Source organism: Nomascus leucogenys, chromosome 22a (assembly GCF_006542625.1).
Source record: "Nomascus leucogenys isolate Asia chromosome 22a, Asia_NLE_v1, whole genome shotgun sequence".
In the NCBI taxonomy this organism is placed as follows: Eukaryota; Metazoa; Chordata; class Mammalia; order Primates; family Hylobatidae; genus Nomascus; species Nomascus leucogenys.
The window spans coordinates 10,143,819-10,163,308 of NC_044402.1; the positions used below are offsets into that span (position 1 = coordinate 10,143,819).

Genomic DNA, 19,490 nt, shown 5'->3' on the forward strand with positions numbered 1-19,490 from the left:
GCCTGCCTCGGCCTCCCAAAGGCTGGGATTACAGGTGTGAGCCACTGCGCCCGGCCCAGGTTTTTCTTAATAAGGACTTCTCTGCTCCACAATAACAACTATTCTTCATGTTTTCGTCTATCCTTTTGTCATTTCCTTTGTTTAAATCATTAATCTATCTGGAATTTACTTCTATATGAGAAATGAAGTAGTGATCCAACTTTTTTATGCAAATGGCTAGCCAGGTCTCATGACACTGTTTAGTGACTAATGTATCCTTTGGCAGTGCTTTGAAATGCCACCTTGATTGTGTAAGGAAGGCAAAATTTCACCTCTACCCTCTTAGCATTTTCGGCTGGACTAGAGAATTAAATTGACATAAAACAGATTCATAGGAGAAAAGCATATTGATTTAAGTTTTCTGTGACACAGGAGCCCTCAAAAGGAAACAAAGACCCATAGAAAAAGAGTTAAACACTAATTTTGGACAAAGAGTAGTATATTGTGGAAAATGTGACTAGGCAAGGGGCCTTGGGCTAGGCAAATTGCTTGTGGCTGGAGGAGAAAGGTTCATTTATGATGTTAGTTTATACAGAATTCTCTCAGCCTCAACTCCCAGCCCCAGTGATGAGTGTTATTTCCCTTCTGACAGAGGGAGGACATCTTCCACATGGAGGTTTCTCTCTTGCTTTCAGGAAGAGAAAGGAGAAGGCAGAGCACCTTCGTGCATCTGTTGTTTATCAAGGGCCACTAGCACAAAATCGTTATAACAGAGTGGCCACCTTCACTCGTGTGCTGAATTCCCACTTGTGTTTTCAGCTCTCCCTCAGCCTCTTCCGTTTTCACTTCTCTGATGCCTGCACCTGCGTGAGCACCGCCCCCACCAGGGTTAGTTGCTGCAGCTTTAGGTTGCTTGTTGATGGATGCTAACCCTAGTCCACCCTCACAGCTCTCCTCGTTCAGATTTTGCCCAGCTTTTCTCACATCATAAATTCTCCATACCAATTTGAGGTTCAAATTGTCCAGGTACAAAACTCTTTGTTGTGATTGCATTACATATATAAATAGGCTTAGGGAGATATTATATCTTTGCAATAATGAAGCCTCCGATTGATTTAGACAACACTTTTCCATAGCCCTATGTACCACTAAGAGCTTTACAAATACTAACTTCTGCACAACAGCCCATGAGATGGCTATTTTTATTGTCCCTGTATTACAGATGAGGAAACTGAGGCATAGAGGTAAATTGTCCAATTCACATGACTATTTTAAGATTTTTAGGTTTATTCGAGACTTGTTTACTGTCCTTCAGAATTTTAAAATTTGCTTCATGTAAGTACTTTACATGTGATCACCCATTTTTTTTTCTAAATGACATGAGTCTATATACAAGAAAACTGTTGGCTGTTATATGTTAAATGTATAAACACTTAACTTGTTGAATTCTCTTATTGGTTCAAATATATTTTGGGAAGGTTGTTTTTCTTACATAATTCAGAAGGTCTGAATTGCACCTTTAGAGCTTTTATCATTTTTTTGAGACAGGGTCTCACTCTGTCACCCAGACTGGAGTACAGAGGCGTGATCTCACCTCACTGCAATTTCCACCTCCCAGGCTCAAGCGATTCCCCTGCCTCAGCCTCCTGAGTAACTGGGATTACAGGCATGCACTACTACCGCCTGGCTAATTTTTGTATTTTTAGTAGAGACGGGGTTTCACCGTGCGGGCCAGGCTGGTCTCGAACTCCTGACCTCAAATGATTCACTGCCCTCGGCCTCCCAAAGTGCTGGGATTACAGGCGTGAGCCACCATGCCCGGCCTTTTAGAGCTTTTATGTGGCCGTTCTGTTTATTGTTCTATAACCTCTCCCAACTGTCCCCTGTGAAGGATGAGGAAACAGCATCCTTGTGCTTCCTCTCTCCTCCTGTCCATATCTGCTGCTGCCACATTTGGTTAGTTTTCTTATGAGTCTTAATTCTTCTAGCTTGTCCTTTAAATAATATGTTCCTAGCTCTGTGACTTGATCTTTCAACTGTATTTTCTGGACTTCTTTCCATGGGAAAACCTATGTACTTTACCTCTACCTTCTCTCTCCTCCCCTTCCCAATGTTTGAAAACACTGTTATTTTTGTATTTCTTGGAGGTCAGGAGGGTGGGACTAAAAGTTCCAATCCTGTAATCACATGGTAGGTTGAAAGGGATTTATTATGAAGAACAAAAGATGCTCCTCTCACTCCTATTACTTAGAAAATTCCAGAGGAATTCGGCAGCCCTATGCTAGGACCTGGGGATGGAGACCAAATCTGTATTTCTTATTGTATCACAATGTTACAGAAACTTAACAGCAAAAGGAGCCTGGGCCAGAGCCTCTGGACCCAGGCAATGCGAAAGAGCCCACTACTGACGTGGCCACTTTGTCTGGGGTATATACCCCGGAGTTCCTTGTACAACACAGACACACACGAGGAATTTAAGAGCAGAGGTTTAATAGGTAGAAGAGAAGAGAAACAGAAACAGCTTCCTCTACAGAGGAAGGGGTCTCCACGTGGATAAAGGACAGTTTGAATGCTCTTGAGTTTTGTGGTCCAGTTGAGGAAGTAGTATCTGATTTATATGTATGGCTCACAGATTAGTTTGGGCGGGGAAGGCTGGTCACCCACACGGATCTGATGGGCTTTCCAGTTGATTGGCCCCATCTGGTCTGCTCCTTAAAATACACGTGGCTGGCAGAGAAGTTTCCCACCTTGAACATGTCTAGTCCTTAGTTCCTGCCAGCACTCACCCATGCAAGCTCCCAGCTTGCAGGCTGCTTTGTTAGAAAATGATTTGGGGCTGCTTTTGTTAAAAAGAAAAGCCTTGGCCGGGCACGGTGGCTCATGCCTGTAATCCCAGCACTTTGGCAGGTAGATCACCTGAGATCAGGAGTTCAAGACCAGCCTGGCCAACATGGAGAAACCCTGTCTCTACTAAAAATACAAAAAGTTAGCTGTGCGTGGTGGCGCATGCCTGTAATCCCAGCTACTTGGGAGGCTGAGGTAGGAGAATTGCTTGAACCCAGGAGACGGAGGTTGCGGTGGGCCGAGATCGCGCCACTGCACTCCAGCCTGGGCAACAAGAGTGAAACTCTGTCTCAAAAAAAAAAAAAAATGAAGAAAAGCCTTACCGAGGACTCTCACGCCCTTGCTATCTGCCTAAATAATTCCTTTTTAACTCCCATATCAATATGGTGAGGTGGGGTGAGAGGTTCCCTGGAGTGCATCTTCTGTGGGGCACTGCCATGCTGCATCCAACACCAATGCCAAGTGCCAGGGCAAGCTGACCTCAGCAGAGGCTTGGGTGTGGACCACCCAGATGGCAGCTGGAAAGGGGTCACAGCTAACAGTTGGGCCAGAACAAGTAGTAGGATCCCAGGTGAAGCCAAGTCACCCAGACCCTGGGAGTCACCAGGCACAGACCATGCGTTGTCCTGCTGCAGACCTCAGCAGTGAGGCCAGGAGAGCATGCAGACCACCAGCAGGTGAAGGACGGCACCCAGGAGGGGCAGCAGATCCCAAAGTGTGCCTCCCTGGGGACCAGCCGGGGGCTGGGGGCCCCTCCCAATGCTATAGGACTAATAGCGCTGTAAGGTCAAGGAGCAGAGTTATCCTAGGTGGCAGGGACAAGGGCCTATTTCCCAAGGAAGAAGCAGCACCCGAGCTTTGCTTCCCATGGAACTGATGACTTCCTTCCCTCACCCTGGGAGCCTGAAACTTCCCATATGAAACTGCCCCCCTTGCAGTTTGCATGCTGGGTTCTGGACAGAAATACAGTTATAATTAAGCATTGATCAGGCTGCACTTAGACCCACTTTCTCGTTTCTGAAAGTCACGTAGCACTCTAGATAGTGACCATTTGCGTATCTGATGTTTCTACAGATGGGATTTCTGACTTCAGGATTGTAAGACTGACTGTTTAATAATTCATTTGTATCCCCTTTGTTCCTATAGACAGGATCTCTGACACTAGAATAAATCACTTAAGATGTTTTCCAGAGTCTGAATTCCAGCAACCAGTTCGAAGACCCCCCACAGAGGAACAGATCAGCATGGGAATACAGCTGCTTCATCTCCCTGTCCCATGTCATCCTGTACTTTTCAATCAATCAACAATCTCCCACTTTGGCCCGCTCCTAGTCTCTGGGAGATGGATTTGAGGTTTCCTCCTATCCCCTCCTTCGGTGACCCTACCATTCAACTGCTTTCTCTGCTGCAACCCAGTGTTGGGAAATGTGCGCATTTCACAACAAACCTATTAGAGTGACACATAGACCCCAAGTGTCCAGGCACTGGACGGCTGGCATTCCCAGACCCCACCCACCTGGTACCCAGGAAGTCTGTGCAGCCTTCATCATTGCACTTGCACCCAGCCTGCACTATAAGAAGGCAGCTAAGGGACTGAATTCTCTCTCCTGGATGCAGACACCCACTGGGTATCCAGCAGAGCCTGCTCCTTTCTGGGGGGCACGTTTCTGTGGGTAGGAAAACAATGCCTCCTTCCCTCTCTGGCTTTGTAAATTTCCCATTTACCAATAAAAACCTTCCTAGGCCGGGCACGGTGGCTCACACCTGCAATCCCAGCACTTTGGGAGGCCGAGGTGGGCAGATCACAAGGTCAGGAGATCAAGACCATCCTGGCTAACACGGTGAAACCCCGTCTCTACTAAACATACAAAAAAATTAGCCGGGAGTGGTAGCGGGCACCTGTAGTCTCAGCTACTCGGGAGGCTGAGGCAGGAGAATGGCGTGAACCCGGGAGGCGGAGCTTGCAGTGAGCCGCGATCGCGCCACTGCACTCCAGTGTGGGTGACAGAGCGAGACCCCGTGTCATCATGAAATCCTTATATTGACTGGGATGCATGCTGCATGACACACCCTCTCCTGCATACCCCCGACTCAGGCCAGTGGGAGGGAAGGCAGGCTAGGGGAGGAGGGTTCCTCAAAGACCAGGCTGCCAGATCAACACAAGCTTCTCAGCAGAAGGTACAATGCCAGCCTGCAGTGCTCACCCCAGCTCCTGCTCACGGGGCATCCCTTTAACCATGCCAACACTGTGGAATCTTAACTCTTACCACAATGCTCTCTCTTCATACCTCTTGTGTACACCACACGTGCAAGTGTTTATCTAGGGTAGTGATTCTCAGCCAGGGGCAATTTTGCCCCCACAGGAGGCATTTGGCATTTTTGGTTCTCACAAGTTGGGGTCAGGAGATGCTTCTGGCATCCAGTGGGTGGCAGCCAAGGATGCTGCTAAACATTCTACAATGCACAGGAGAGCCCCTCCCCGCAACACCACTGGGCTTGAGCAAGCCCGCTCCAGGCAAACACTGGCGTGCCTTATATACCATGCTAAATTGTGATTGATGCTTCCTAATATTTTGTCATACAGAAATGCTTCACTTGAAAAAGTTTGTCTTACACTGTCTTTTGCTTACACCTGTGTCTTACTTGGGTTTTTTTGTACCCCACGTTCATGAACATATTTCCCCAAACTTTCTATGAATGCTTTTACAGATTCATTTCGTAAGGTTGGGATTTCAGCCCATGGGTGATTTTTTCTTGTGAGTGACATGAGGGAGGGAATCCCTTCTCCTTGCCACCAATGCATGGGTCACCCTGACCTGCACTGTATCGTCCTCTTCTTCCTGGTCACAATGGCGGTGCTGCTCAGTGCCTTGGCCCCCTGCCTCATCCCTCCCTGTTCAAGGACTCTGCCCGTCTGTCACGTCATACTCTCCCACACATGGGCCCTTCCTCCCTTGCACCTGCATTCTGCATCTCCTGCACTGACATGTTGTTGCATTGTCTCGCTTTGGGAGCTCTCCCTTGCTCCCGGTTCTCCTGTGACCACCACGGGCTTTCCTGCCCTTTCACAGCAGGGCTTCACCCAGAGCCCGCAATAGTCTCCTCCCCTTCCTTACCTCCCACCGGCGTCCTGCTGCTGAATGGACCAATCACAATTTTCTTCCCAGTGTAGAAAAATATAAAATGGATCATTAAAATGTTACCTTAACATTTCGGTACCAGAAGCTGTATTTCTATGCTATAAAGAGGTCAAAGAGAGGCTCCAATTCAGCACAAAAGTGGACAGTGAGCAATAAAGTTTAATTAACCAGTACTGTGAGGTCACCTTCATGGACTAGCATCCCTTCTGTGAGCTGAAGGACTGAACAAGCAGAAGCACAGGCCAAACCCATCCCTCCATGCTCCCCACTGTGCAGATGGGCTCACTGAGGCCCCGGTGTACACTGCTTGCTCAGCACTGGATCTATTTCGGGCCAAAGTGTCAGCAGAACTGATACCCACAGGGCATCCAAGTCCACATCCAGACTGGGCTCCCTCTGCAGCCATCTCTTAAACCGAGCCACTGCCTGCTGATGGTGAGTTTCCAATCATGAGCTGCACTGAGGGTGCTGGAGGCCTGGCTGGGCACACATCCTGGTGGGTATGAAGGGGATTTGGGAGTGGCATCTAGAAGATCAGCATGAGGGGCACAGAGGAGAAAGAGAACCCACAGCTTGCAGCCAGCAGGGGAAACTGGCTCAGCGCACAGACAGGGCCCCTAGTGAAGCCCATCCAGGCCAGCTGCCCTAAGTGCAGATCCAAGCGGGACAGGACAGGACTGATAACTAAGGAAAATGAGAGAAGCTGAGTGTGCAGGGGCCCCACTGCCTTCTGCCCGCAAGGAGGCTATGCTGGGTGTGCAAACAGAAGAGCAGGTACATGAAGATCCTCACTGAGGGGGCATGAGAAGACACCAGGCCAGAAGAAGGCAGGGCCAGCAGGGCCTGGGAGAAGACCAAAGGAGACAGTCAGTGAACCATGGGGGAGCCCGGCACCCCATCCAAGCTGCTGGGGTCAAAGGCAAGCCCAGTGTCAGCCCCTCCAATGGACCAGGCCCTGCCTGGCCTGCTCCAAGCTGCTGCCCACCTGGGAGGAGCCCTCTGTGGGTCAGTGCTGGGTCCTCCAAGGCCACCGTCATATGGCACCTTAGTGCCGTGGTTAAATCTAGGGACCTGAAATCACTAGATTCACCGCTATTTCCTGGCTATATGGTCTCGAGGAAATCATTCCCATCCCCAGAGTCTTAGTCTTTCCATCGTGAAATGGGACATTAACATGTACACCTCACAGAATTCTCACAAGGATTAAATGATGAGTCTATTCAATGAGATCCCATGTTTTAGGAACTTATTATGGGGGCCCACCTACTGTGGACCATCACATCCAAGGGGCTGGGGAGCAGAGGTGGCAGGTGGCTATGTAAGAAACATCTCAGGAAACAGTAGGGAGGAGAAGGAGGCCACACCGTCTTTCTGAAAAGAGGAGAGGTCTTCTCGCTTTCGTCTGATCCCTACACCGAGACGCACAGGGCCCCAACATACCAGCCACTCCCAATGTCAGTCTTTCCTTTCCGGCTGATATGTTAGGACCAGCTGCTCCATGGAGTCGATCTGCAGGAGAGGGAGCAGCCATCAGAACCTCTGGGAGATGCCCCTCCAGTCAGCCTTAACGGCTGCCCATGCAGGCTGGCAGCAGCAGCAGGCAGGGGCGAGGCAGGTGGGAACTCCGGCTTGTGGATTTCCCTAGCCCAGGGAAGGCAACCCTCCCTCCTTCACCCACTCTGCCTGCGTCCCACATGGGAACTCATGCACCGACCCACCCACACACACTCAGGCCTCCTTGAAGGAAGACTTGAGCAACAGGAAGAGGACAGACAAGAACCCCAAGGGGGCTAGGGGTACAGAAGAGAGAGGGCCACGGCAGTCACCAGGGGGCCACCTGTCGCTTTCACCTGGAATCACCACACACTTGCCTGGCCATGGTCTGCTATTTCCCAGAAACTGGAATCCGCTGCTTGGTACTTCTTCCCGGAGTAGAGCTGCCACACAGCAGGCAGCTGGGAGAAGGGCATCTGGCCGGAGGAGAGTGGCTCCCGGGTGTGCACTGCCATCTGCCACAAGTGCACCGTGATGCTGGGTTCATACTGAAGGGACCAGAGAAGAGGCGGCAAATCAGGGATAGGGTTCCCTGCCAACTGGGCTGCACACAAGCAATGCAGGCCTAGATGCTCCGGCCCGGCCAGTGGGCTGCCAGGGTCAGAGGTAAATGTTTTCAGAATTCCAGACCAAGAGCCTTGGCACTGGTGCTTGTGGCTTCATCTAGGATGGCTGGGGCCCTTCTGGCCCCCTCTGACCTGCACCCTGTCTCGCCCCACTGCAACTCCCAAATTTAGCCACTGTTTCCAACCTGTCAACACCTTGGGTTAAAGCTGAGTATTCTCTTGGGGCTGCATCTCTGCCATTGCCATAATTTTTTAAATCTTCGTTTTAAAAACAAGATATCCATGGACTCCTGGATCTGAGGGTGATAGATTTTCCTGCCAAAATATACTGCAGTTCTGATCATGACCTTCACGCACTTAGAGTAAATATACAAAATAAGGCTGGGAGCACTAGCTTATGCCTGTAATCCCAACACTTTGGGAGGCCAAGGCAGGAGGACTGCTTGAAGCCACGAGTTCAAGACCAGCCTCGGCAACATAATGAGACTCTGTCTCTACAAAAAATAAAAAATTAGCTGGCCACGGTGGCATATGCCTACAGTCCCAGTTACTTGGGAAGCTAAGGTGAGAAGATTTCTTGAACCTGGGAGGTAGAGGCTGTTGTAAGCTATGGTCAGGTCACTGCACTCCAGCCTGGGAGACAGAGCAAGACCCTGTCTCAAATTAAATACATAATAATAAAAATAACAAAATTAGGCTGGTACTGGAAGTTAGAAAGATGAAAGGAAAAGTAAAACCAAAGCTTCCTATGTTATGCAACAAAATGGAAAGTCTTTTACACAATTTTCTAAGTATTTGTCTTCTTTTGTGATAAAATGTCTTTTTGAATTAAGAATATTAGTGCTCTATCAATCAGACATGTTGTGAATAATTTTTCTCAGTTTGTTGTCCTAACTTTTTTTACGGACTGCTTTTGCAAAGAGAAATATTTTAAATTATATGGCAAAATCTCTCCTTCTCTGTGTATTGTGACTTTAGATCAGAGATCAGCAAACTAAGTCTGGCTTGCCATCTGCTTTTGCAAATAAAGCTTTATTGTAAATAAACTAAGGCTCCTTCCCTCATTCCTTTACCGTTGCCTTTAGCTGCTTTTGCACTGCAACAGCAAAGCTGAGTAGCTGCAAGAGCATAGCTCTCAAAGTGGAAAATGTTTACCATCAGATCCTTTACAGAAAAAGTTAGCTGATCTTTGCATTAGATGTGCCCAGGAAGCCTAATTCCCACCCTAAGACATCGATCTATTTTTAAGAAAGAGGGAAAAAAATACTTACTAAGTAGGTCCCTTATCCCACCCATTGCTAAGTTATTTGAAAAATCCATTCTATTTCCATTGAATCATTTAAAAAAAAAATCTTAACTGTTTTTTTTTGTTTTGTTTTGTTTTGTTTGAGATGGAGTCTTGCTCTGTCGCTCAGGCTGGAGTGCAGTGGCTGGATCTCAGCTCACTGCAAGCTCTGCCTCCCAGGTTCAAGCCATTCTCCTGCCTCAGCCCCCCCCCACCCCCCCAGTAGCCGGGACTACAGGCGCCTGCCACCGCACCCGGCTAATTTTTAGTAGAGACGGGGTTTCACCGTGTTAGCCAGAATGGTCTCGATCTCCTGACCTTGTGATCTGCCCGCCTCGGCCTCCCGAAGTGCTGGGATTACAGGTGTGAGCCACTGTGCCCGGCCAACTGTTTTCAAGAGTACAGTTCGGTGGCATCAAGTGCGTTGACATGTGGAACCGTCAGCACTATCTACCTCCAGAACTTTTATCTTCCCAAACTGAGACTCCATACCTGTTACCAACATTAACTTCCCATCCCCGACTCCCTCCAGCCCCTGGCAGCCACCATTCCACTTTATGAATGAGACCACTCTGAGTACCTCATACAAGAGAATCTGTCCTTCTGTGACTGGCATATTTAATTTAGTATAATGTCTCCAAGTTTCATCCATGTGTCTGACTTTTAAGTGTGAATACTTCATGGTTTGTGTTTTGTTCACCCATTCATCTATCAATGTACACTGGGACTGCCTCCACCTTTTGGCTAGTATGAATGATACTGCTGTGAACATGGATGTATGAATACATGCTTAAGTTCCGGCTTCAAAGTCTTGTGGGTATATACCCAGAAGTGGCATTGCTGGATTGTGCCATAATTCTCTTTTTTGAGGAATCCTCATCCTGTTTTCCATAGTGGCTGCACCATTTTACAGTGCCCTCCATTAACACTTTTTCAGGCTTTTGAAAAACTTAAAATATTTGCTCCACAATTTTTGCATGCTTTATTTAGCGTATGTACAGAAAAGCCTTTCCACGTTCTCCACCAACATTTTTTGAAACAACCTATTTGAAGATTTTTTAGAAATGTGTTATATTGTTTAAAATGTCAGTGAACTGGCTGGGCGAGGTGGCTCGCCTGTAATCCCAGCACTTTGGGAGGCCAAGGTGGGCAGATCACTTGAGGTCAGGAGTTCAAAACCAGCCTGGCCCACATGATTAAACTTTGTCTCTCCTAAAAATAACAAAAAAATTAACTGTAAAAAAAAAATCGCCTGTAATCCCAGCTACTCGGGAGGCTGAGGCATGAGAATCACTTGAGCCTGGGAGGTGGAGGTTGCAGTGAGCTGAGATCACACCACTGCACTCCAGCCGCAACAGAGCAAGACTCTCAAAAAAAACAAACAGGCAGTGAATTGTTTACGATGACCTAAATGGTTTTTTTTTTTTTTCTTTTTTTTGAGACGGAGTCTCCTCTGTCACCCAGGCTGGAGAGTGCAGTGGTGCGATCTCGGCTCACTACAAGCTCTGCCTTCCGGTTCACGCCATTCTCCTGCCTCAGCCTCCCGAGTAGCTGGGACTACAGGCGTCCGCCACCACGCCCGGCAAATTTTTTGTATTTTTAGTAGAGACGGGGTTTCCCCATGTTGGCCAGGATGGTCTCGATCTCCTGATCTCGTGATAAGCCAGTCTCGGCCTCTCAAAGTTCTGAGATTACAGGCGTGAGCCACCGCGCCCGGCCCTAAATGGCATTTTAAATATCCGGATAAGCTTTTACCATATTACACTAAGGTACAGCCAGCCCCCCATTTCCGTGGATACTGCACCCATGAATTCGACTAACCTCAGATTAAAAATATTTGGGGAAAAAAAGAAATTCCACAAAGTTCCAAGAAGCAGAGCTTGAAGTGATGTGTAGGTGTAGCATTAGGTGTTATTAGTAATCTAATTTCAAATATAGGAGAGGATGTGCTGAGGTTGTATGTAATTACTACCCAGGTCATTTTCTATCAGGGACTTGAGCATCCACAGTCGGTCCTGTAATCAATTCCCCACTGCCACCCACACCAGAGACTCTACTGTATCTACTTTATCCCTCAAAGACTGGCTGTGATCTAAAGCCCTCATCTACAGCCGTTTCCTGAGTCATTATCATTATCACCTGGGGAGCTTTTGAAAAGTAAAGAATCTAGGACTCCACCCAAGCCTCCTGAATTAATTTCCAGAACCTGTTATCAGTCAAATGCTTCCCCAGGCCATTCAGGCGGTGAGCCATGTATGAAAGCATGTCTGTGACTAGCTTGCCACATTTTGCAGATTAATAATCTGAAACCAATGTCACATTCATCCTGTTGGCCCACCTGGTGCCTCCAGGTTGCAATGCTCTTGCTTATACTACTCCTGCCTCCTTTCTAGACCTGGAGAACTCCTACTCATCCCACAAAGCCCAGCTCAATAGCCGCCCCATTTGTGAGCCTTCCCAGCAGGCACTGGGAATGGCACTAAGCCCCTGAGCTAGCTTAGACTCGGCTTCATCACGCAGGACCACGTTATCTCATGTGGATGAGCTCGTGCCTGTGGTCCCTTTACGGGGGTGTTCCTGGGGCCAGGGCTGGGCATGGACATTGCTGCGCTCCTAAACCTGCATAGAAGTGAGTTTTCCAGTGCGGGTGAGAACGGCCCCCTCTGACCCCCACCGCGGTCCCACACAGGCAGGGGTCAGTGCGCAGCCCTCCCCACAGCCTCCCCTCGTGCCCAGGACTCACTCTGCCGCCCTGGGAGGCGCTGCCCTGGGAGCTTGAGGCCCTGGCCCATTCCCTATGCGAGGGATTGAACCGCACGACCACAGTCACCCAGGTCCTCCCCTCCTCATCTTCGTAGATGCCAGGCCTCTGGATCCACAGACGGTCAGGGAGCACCCCTAGACGCACAGAAGCTTCGGAGGCCATGGCAAGTCTGCACCGGGCCCGCCTAGAGGCTCACATGTGTAGCTTTCCAGCTGCGCAATCTCCTTAAATGGAGCAGCTCCGGCGTGGGTGGCGCCCGGGCAGGCCGTGGGGGCGGGGCCGGCCGTGGGGGCGGGGCCAGTCGGGGAGGAGGGGGAGGAGGAGGAGGGAGGAAGGGGAGAATGGGGGAGGAGGGAGGAAGGGGGAGGAGGGAGGAGGAGGAGGAGGGAGAAGGGAGGAAGAGGAGAATTGGGGGGAGGAGGGAGGGGGAGGAGGGAGGAGTGGGGAGGAAGGAGGAGGAGGGGGGAAAAAAGCAACCTGCAGCAGGGGCTAGGCAGGGACGAGGCCAAAGAGCAGTGGAGTTAGGAACCCGGCCTGGGTCTCCTGGAGGGGCTGTGGCTGGACCGGGAGCTGCTGGAGGCAAAAGGGCGGCTCCCGGGGATAGAGCTGCCCAGGCTTCACCCCGGGCCTCTGCAAGGAATTTGGCTCCTAAGACCTATTCCACCTCCCTTCCACTGGTCCCAGTCCCTCCGCAGCCTCCTCTCTGAGCACCCCTGCCCAATTTTCTGGCAGGTGATTCCCCTCCTTTGCTCCCCGCGACCCCCTGCCAACCATCCTGCCCCAGACCCTGAGCTGGCATGCACGACCCTGGTATCTCCCACCCCTGTGGCCATTCCTTTAACAGGACTCTGTGTCAGGGACCCTTCTTTGAGCTTAGAGCTTAGAGGCATGGGGGGCGGGGGGCACTGTAACCTCAGTGGACTCTTGCCCCTGGAGGTATCTGGTGAAGGTGCATCCTGCACAAATCAAGCTCCCTCTCCTTAGAAAATAAGCCAGTGCACTATCAGCATCTGAGATCAGGATCAGATAAAGCCCACAGAAAAAAGGCAACGGGAGGCCACGTGGCCACCTGGCCAGCTCATCCTTGGCCATGGGGCCCAGAGTGCCCACTTGGCCTGGTCGTCTTACTTGCTCGACTTTGTCAAGAGGCCTTAGAAGCTCAAGAACATAGCAAGAAGCAGGTCCGTTCTATAGGCACCCTGGGCTGCTTCTAAATGCACCATGAATAGGAACCTTTTCCTTTTGAAAACCACAAACATGATTCTTCTAGTTCAAGTGAAAATTGGTATTGACATGATGCCATTCTGCTGGGGATATGTGAAAATGATTTCTGGACAGTCCAGATCCAGTGTAAATGGCAGGTAGGATAACCACTTTTGAAGAACTCACTAGGCAGCTTCCGTGGAGGTCTGAGCCTTGTTTTCACAGCAATTCCACCTCCATCCCCAGTGCTTTTCAAGGAACCAACACTTGGGGTGGGAATGGAGTGGGCCAGGAAGACAAGGGACATCATAGTCTCATATAATGTGATCCATACGTGGAATCACGTACACGTGTCACCTTTGCCATATTCTATTGGTCAGGGGTAGGTCCTACCCTTACTCAAGGTTATGAATACCAGGAAGCAGGGATCATGGGGACCCCTGGTCTCCTGGACCCCCCGAAGCCTGTTTGCTGTAAGTACCTACCCTATGGGACTCCTCTGAGGATCAGATGAGGCTGTGTGTAAAGTGTTAAAGCCTGACACAGTGAATACTTGAAATACCCTGGTCAATAGTTATGTTCTCAGACTAGTTCCCTCTCCCAAGCAGAATCCATCATTCCTACCCTTGTAACCCCAATGCAATTACTATTTATCTCTATCACTTTCTGTTGCAAATGTATATATTGATATTCTCAACCTCATTCCCTGATGGGCAGGTATGTGGCTGTCACTGGGGTTGGAGGTAAAGGTTGCTTAATATGTGGGGAGCCCTCTGCCATGTCAGTCATTTTTCATAGGGTGTCTCACTGACACCTCCCAACAACTCCATAAACTAGAGACCGTCACCCCCATTTCATAGATGAAGTATCAGAGGCTTGAGTGGCTTAGTGACCTGAACGAAGTGGGTAGCAGAGGAAGGATATGGACCCGGCTGTTCCTGGCTCTAACATGCATGCGCTTGTTGACTGCCTTGGCCAAGTTTGGCTCATTACATGGAAGAGGCAGAACCTGGAGTAGGGAGATCCACAGTGGCTACTGTAGAAATGGTGGTGGGGTCTGAAGATGGAGACTGAGAACACCTTGCCATGAGTGGGTGGTCAGAAGGTAAGTAGAGGTCTCCACAGGCAGAAAGAAATAACTACCAGTTAGCCTCGAGGTGGAAAATAGATTGCTTCACCCATCACTCTCCTTGGCCAGGTCTCCCATCCCTCAACCCTTGGACCTGGTATGAAAAAAGCCACGGAGCTGCAGGTGAGAACAGTTTGGTCCCTGGTCCTTCAGCTGATCTTTGTCCATGTCATGTCTGAGATAAGGCTATGTCTTCTGGCCAAATTGTCCATCTCTGGTACCTGTGACCTGAAGGATTCACTCTCCAGGGTAGGTGTCACCAACGTCTTTGAGAAGCACTTTGATCTCTCCAGAATTGCTCCCAGGATTGCCTGGTACTGATGGTGCACTCATGCCTGGGCCCAATGCTCTCCTCCTCCAGCAGAGGGAGCCCTTCACAAGCCCCAAGCCCCGGGGACGTGGAGGCTGGACACCCACTTGCCAGAAGGATTCCAGACCACAAACAAGTAGGCACTGTGCAGGGCTCCTGATACCTCCGCACATTTCTGTTCAGCTCCTCCTAGGTACTGGGCCAAAATGGCAGGGCAGACAAGATGCCAAAGGCAGACAACCTAGACAGAGCGTGGTTTATAATTTATTCATTTTATTTTATTTTTTGAGTCAGAGTCTCGCTGTGTCACCCCGGCTGGAGCGTAGTGGCGAGACCTCGGCTCACTGCAACCTCCACCTCCCAGGTTCACGCCATTCTCCTGCCTCAGCCTCCCGAGTAGCTGGGACTACAGGCGCCCACCACCATACCCGGCTAATTTTTTTTGTATTTTTAGTAAAGACGGGGCTTCACCATGTCGGCCAGGCTAGTCTTGAACTCCTGACCCCGTGATCCACCCGTCTCGGCCTCCCAAAGTGCTGGGATTACAGGCTTGAGCCCCCGCGCCCAGCCGACAGCGTGGTTTAGATGGAACTGGCAAAGTTGTCCCACCAAGGAAGCAGCATGAGTAGACCTGGAGGAGAGGTAATTCAGGGTGTGTCTGGAGATCAGGAATAATGAGGATTATCCAAGCTCATATGATAAAGAATAAGAATGTGGTGGTGGTGGGGTGGTAGGGGCAGGAGTGGCGCTGATACTCCATTGTAAGGATCAAACACGCCAGTCCCAGCAGCTGGTTTTGAATGAGGAGCAATGAGTGTTTGAGACAAAGAGTGACATAAGTATGCACTTAATGTTTGAGCTAATGATAAAACCAAAGAGTGGCTTAGTATCAAGTAGATCATGACTACTAGAGAAAAGACTGGATGGGGATTGTGCAGATAATAACAAAAACAAGAACGTCCAAGTTCCAACTCTGCCTATTTCAGACAGTGAGCAGAGCAAACTTGCAAAGTGGTCAAAGAAAGAGCCCAAGCATGGAACTGAAGAATGAGCGTTTAGGAAAGTTTTGCTTATGTACACTATTTTCTTCTAAAGGTTTTATTTAGATTAATTTTTCCATGTTGATATCCAATTAATGCCATTTATTTAAAAGACTACCCTTTGTCTACTGTACTGTATTATCACTTCTGTCATAAATCTGGGAACATTTATGTATGAGTCTGTTTCTGGACACTTTCTATTCCGTTAGTCTGTTTGTCTGTCCTTGTGTTGATACCACATTGCTAATTACTATAGCTTTAAAATAGGTCTTTATATCTTATTGTAAGATTCTGTTTCTCTGGAGAACCCTAATATAGCTATTCTCTTCCCTTTACATATCCATATGCATTTTAAAATCAGCTTGTTAATCCTCCCCACCTCCAAAAGCCTGCTAAGACTGATTGGGATTGTGTTGAATCTATAGGTCTATTTGAAGAGAATTAACATCTCCAGCATATTAAGCCTTACAATCCGAAGCAATTGCATAGTGTATCCTTCCATATTTTGGGTTGTCTTTAATTGTTCTCTCTGATTTCATTAAATTAACTCTTAAGTATTTGATTGATGCTATTTTAAATGTCATTTTAAATTCTGTATTATGTTTGTTGCTGTTATAAAAAAATTTAACTGGTTTGTGTGCATTGACACTATATCCAAGACCTAGATAAATTGATTTAACTCTAATAGTTTATCCACTATTTGAGGAAATGCCTTAGCCATTGTATCTTCAACTATTCTTGTCTCATCCTTTCTTTTCCTCCCTTTCCCTCTCTTTCAGTGACTCCAATTACACATTGTCAGACCCTTTAAACAGTGTACCGTGCTCTCTATGCTCTGTTCTGTTTTGTTTCCTTTTTTTTTCCCTCTCTCAGCTTCAATGTTGATGTTTTCTATTGGTTTATCTTCCAGTTCATTAATGCTGACATCTGCTATATCCAATCTGCTCTCAAACAATTGATTTCTTTGCTGCAAATATTATATTTATTAGTTCCAGGATGCCCATTTGATGCTTTTTTTAAAGATTAAAACTTTATGTGATAATCTCTACACCCTTAATCATTTTGTCCATCATTCTATTTCTTTGGACATAATCATGGTTACTTTAAAGTTCTTGTCTAATAACTCTGGTTTACTAGTGGGCCTCCTTCTATTGTCTGCTTTTTCTCTTGGTTTTTAGTTAAATGGTCTTTTCTCTTGAGTAATATTTAAAGGAATGCCAAATATTTTGTATAAAAGCACTGGAAAGGCTCTAGTGTTTTCCCCCCAAGTAGAGTTAACCCTATTCTCTGCTAGGCAGATAGAGTGAAGTATTAAACAGTTTAATCCCAATAGGGACTGAACTGAGTCAAGGTTAAGTTGCAGTTTGGATAAGAATCAGTCTACCCAGCCAGGCACAGTGGCTCACTTTGTAATCCCAGCACTTTGGGAGGCCAAGGTGGGTGGATCGCTTGAGTTCAGGAGTTTGAGATCAGCCTGGGCAACACAGTGAGACCCCAATCTCTACAAAAAAATACAAAAATAGCTAGGTACTGTGGTGCATGCCTGTAGCCCCAGCTACTTGCGAGGCTGCAGTGGGAGGACCACTTGAACCCAGGAGGTCAAGGCTGCAGTGAGTCAAGATCGAGCCACTGCACTCCAGCCTGGGTGACAGAGTGAGACCCTGTATTTAAAAAAAAAAAAAGAATTGCCTATCTACCTCTAGTTTGCCCTGCTCTTAGAGTATGACCCTCAATCAAGAGTCTGGTAGGTCTTTGTCTCAGCACTGTGAACAAAAGTTCTCTGTAAAGGAAACTGGAGGAAAGAGACTTTATATTCCAGTGAATAGTTTGCAAACCAGGGAGATGCAGCCTTCAGTGTAAAATAAGGTGTGTCCCAGAGAACAAAGGGAGGGTTGGGGTCTTGTAGCAAAAGTTTCCACCCAGGTTCCCAATCAGGTCCATTTATGCAAATGAGAGATTCAGACTCAGGTAGTTCCAATTAGTTGATACAGCTGAGCCTTGATTGGTCAAGGCAGGTGGGCTCTGACTGGTTGGTTTAGGCGTGCTCTGAAAGTCCCCAAGTCGAACAGAGGTGTTGGATTTCTGGGAACTCAGAGTGCCTATGTGATTTCTAGTTAGCAGATGGGTGTTCGGCTCTATTTTACTATTTCACATTTAGGCCTCGTTAGCCACTAGGGATCTTTCTTTTTTTTTTTTTTGAGATGGAGTCTTGCTCTGTTGCCCAGGCTGGAGTGCAGTGGCACAATCTCGGCTCACTGCAAGCTCCGCCTCCCGGGTTCACGCCATTCTCCTGCCTCAGCCTCCCGAGTAGCTGGGACTACAGGCGCCCGCCACCACGCCCGGCTAATTTTTTTGTATTTTTAGTAGAGACGGGGTTTCACCGTGTTAGCCAGGATGGTCTTGATCTCCTGACCTCGTGATCCGCCCGCCTCGGCCTCCCAAAGTGCTGGATTACAGGCGTGAGCCACCGCGCCCAGCCTAGGGATCTTTCTTGAAAGATTGGCTCTTTCAGGTTCACATTTGTTCATGACACTAAGAGACTGCAGGAAATTATTTTGCTTTTGGGGTTTTTGGCTTTGCTCTTCAGCATCCTGCCCTGAACTGCTTCAAACTGTAAAAAGCCTGTGGAGAGAGGGTACTGGCCACGCATTTGAGATTCCCTCAAGTCTCCACATTTGTTCAGCTGCACAAAACTCACAGCTAATGTTCTCAGGAAAAAGCAGCTGCAGATGCCTGACAGCAGGGGTCAGTTCACCTGCTCTCCAGCGTTTTCAGCTCCTGCCAAGTTGTTCTCAGGAACTCTACCCCCTGGTGAGCCTTTGTCTTCTCAGGAGACCACAGGGAGCCTGGGCAACATGGTGAGACCCCACTCTACAAAAAATACAAAAAGTACCCAGGCGTGGTGGCACGTGCCTGTGGTCCCAGCTACTCAGGGGCTGAGGTGGGAGGATCACTTGAGCCTGAGAGGTCCAGGCTGCAGTGAGCTGTGATTGTGCCACTGCATTCCTGCCTGGGTGACAGAAAGAGACCCTGCCTCAAAAAAAAAAAAAAAAAAAAAAAAGACCACGGGAAATTCCACTCTACTTTCCTGAGGTCTGCAGCTTAGCCTGTAAGCCTCTCACATCACACAGCTTCACAGTTCAGCACGTCTCAAGGAGGAAGCTGGCTGGATGTTTGAGGCCCCCCAAGCTTCTAATTTGATTACTCCACAGCAGCCCCCGACTGGACTCAGCACCAATTTCAGTCTTTAGCCTGTGCCCAGAATTATCACATGACAGGAGGGGAAAGGCATCTGCAGATGCTCACCTAGGAGCTGTCCTCTCTTCTCCAGAATTTTACTTCCTCTGGCCCTTGTTGCTTCCATAGCTCCCCGATGGTTTGGAAAATACAACCTTTATTTTTATTTAGATTTTCCATAGTGTGGCTGTAGTGTTACCAGAAAGGGGTCCCAATCCAGACCTCAAGAGAAGGTTCTTGGACCTCATGCAAGAATTTGGGGCAAGTCCATAGGCTAAAGTGAAAGCAAGTTTATTAAGAAAGTAAAGGAATACAGAATGACTATTCCATAGGCAAAGCAGCCCTGAGGGCTGCTGGTTGGCTATTTTCATGGTTATTTCTTGATTATATGCGAAACAAGGGGTGGATTATTCATGAGTTTTCCAGGAAAGGGGTGGAC

At 48.3% G+C, this 19,490-nt stretch overlaps 1 protein-coding gene across 1 annotated transcript; it reads right to left on the bottom strand.

Annotated features, from left to right (window-relative positions):
• Positions 1-6,102: 6,102 nt before the first annotated feature.
• TCL1B (T cell leukemia/lymphoma 1B) lies at positions 6,103-12,343 on the bottom strand. Its single transcript, XM_012497900.2, has 4 exons — positions 12,112-12,343; positions 7,835-8,005; positions 7,404-7,472; positions 6,103-6,806 (listed from the first exon to the last, which is right to left on the bottom strand). Exons 1-3 carry the CDS (start codon positions 12,292-12,294, stop codon positions 7,419-7,421), a joined length of 408 nt encoding a protein of 135 aa, XP_012353354.2. The 5' UTR covers positions 12,295-12,343; the 3' UTR covers positions 6,103-6,806; positions 7,404-7,418.
• Positions 12,344-19,490: the final 7,147 nt, after the last annotated feature.

What these genes read in the sequence shown, in the direction of transcription:
- TCL1B (XM_012497900.2), bottom strand. Translation starts at nt 12,294, where the DNA reads ATGGCCTCCGAAGCTTCTGTGCGTCTAGGGGTGCTCCCTGACCGTCTG. An exon ending in GCGCCTCCCAGGGCGGCAGA is followed by an intron (nt 8,006 to 12,111) that starts GTGAGTCCTGGG and finishes TGGTCCCTTCAG; the next exon opens with TATGAACCCAGCATCACGGT. An exon ending in AAATAGCAGACCATGGCCAG is followed by an intron (nt 7,473 to 7,834) that starts GCAAGTGTGTGG and finishes CCTCTCCTGCAG; the next exon opens with ATCGACTCCATGGAGCAGCT.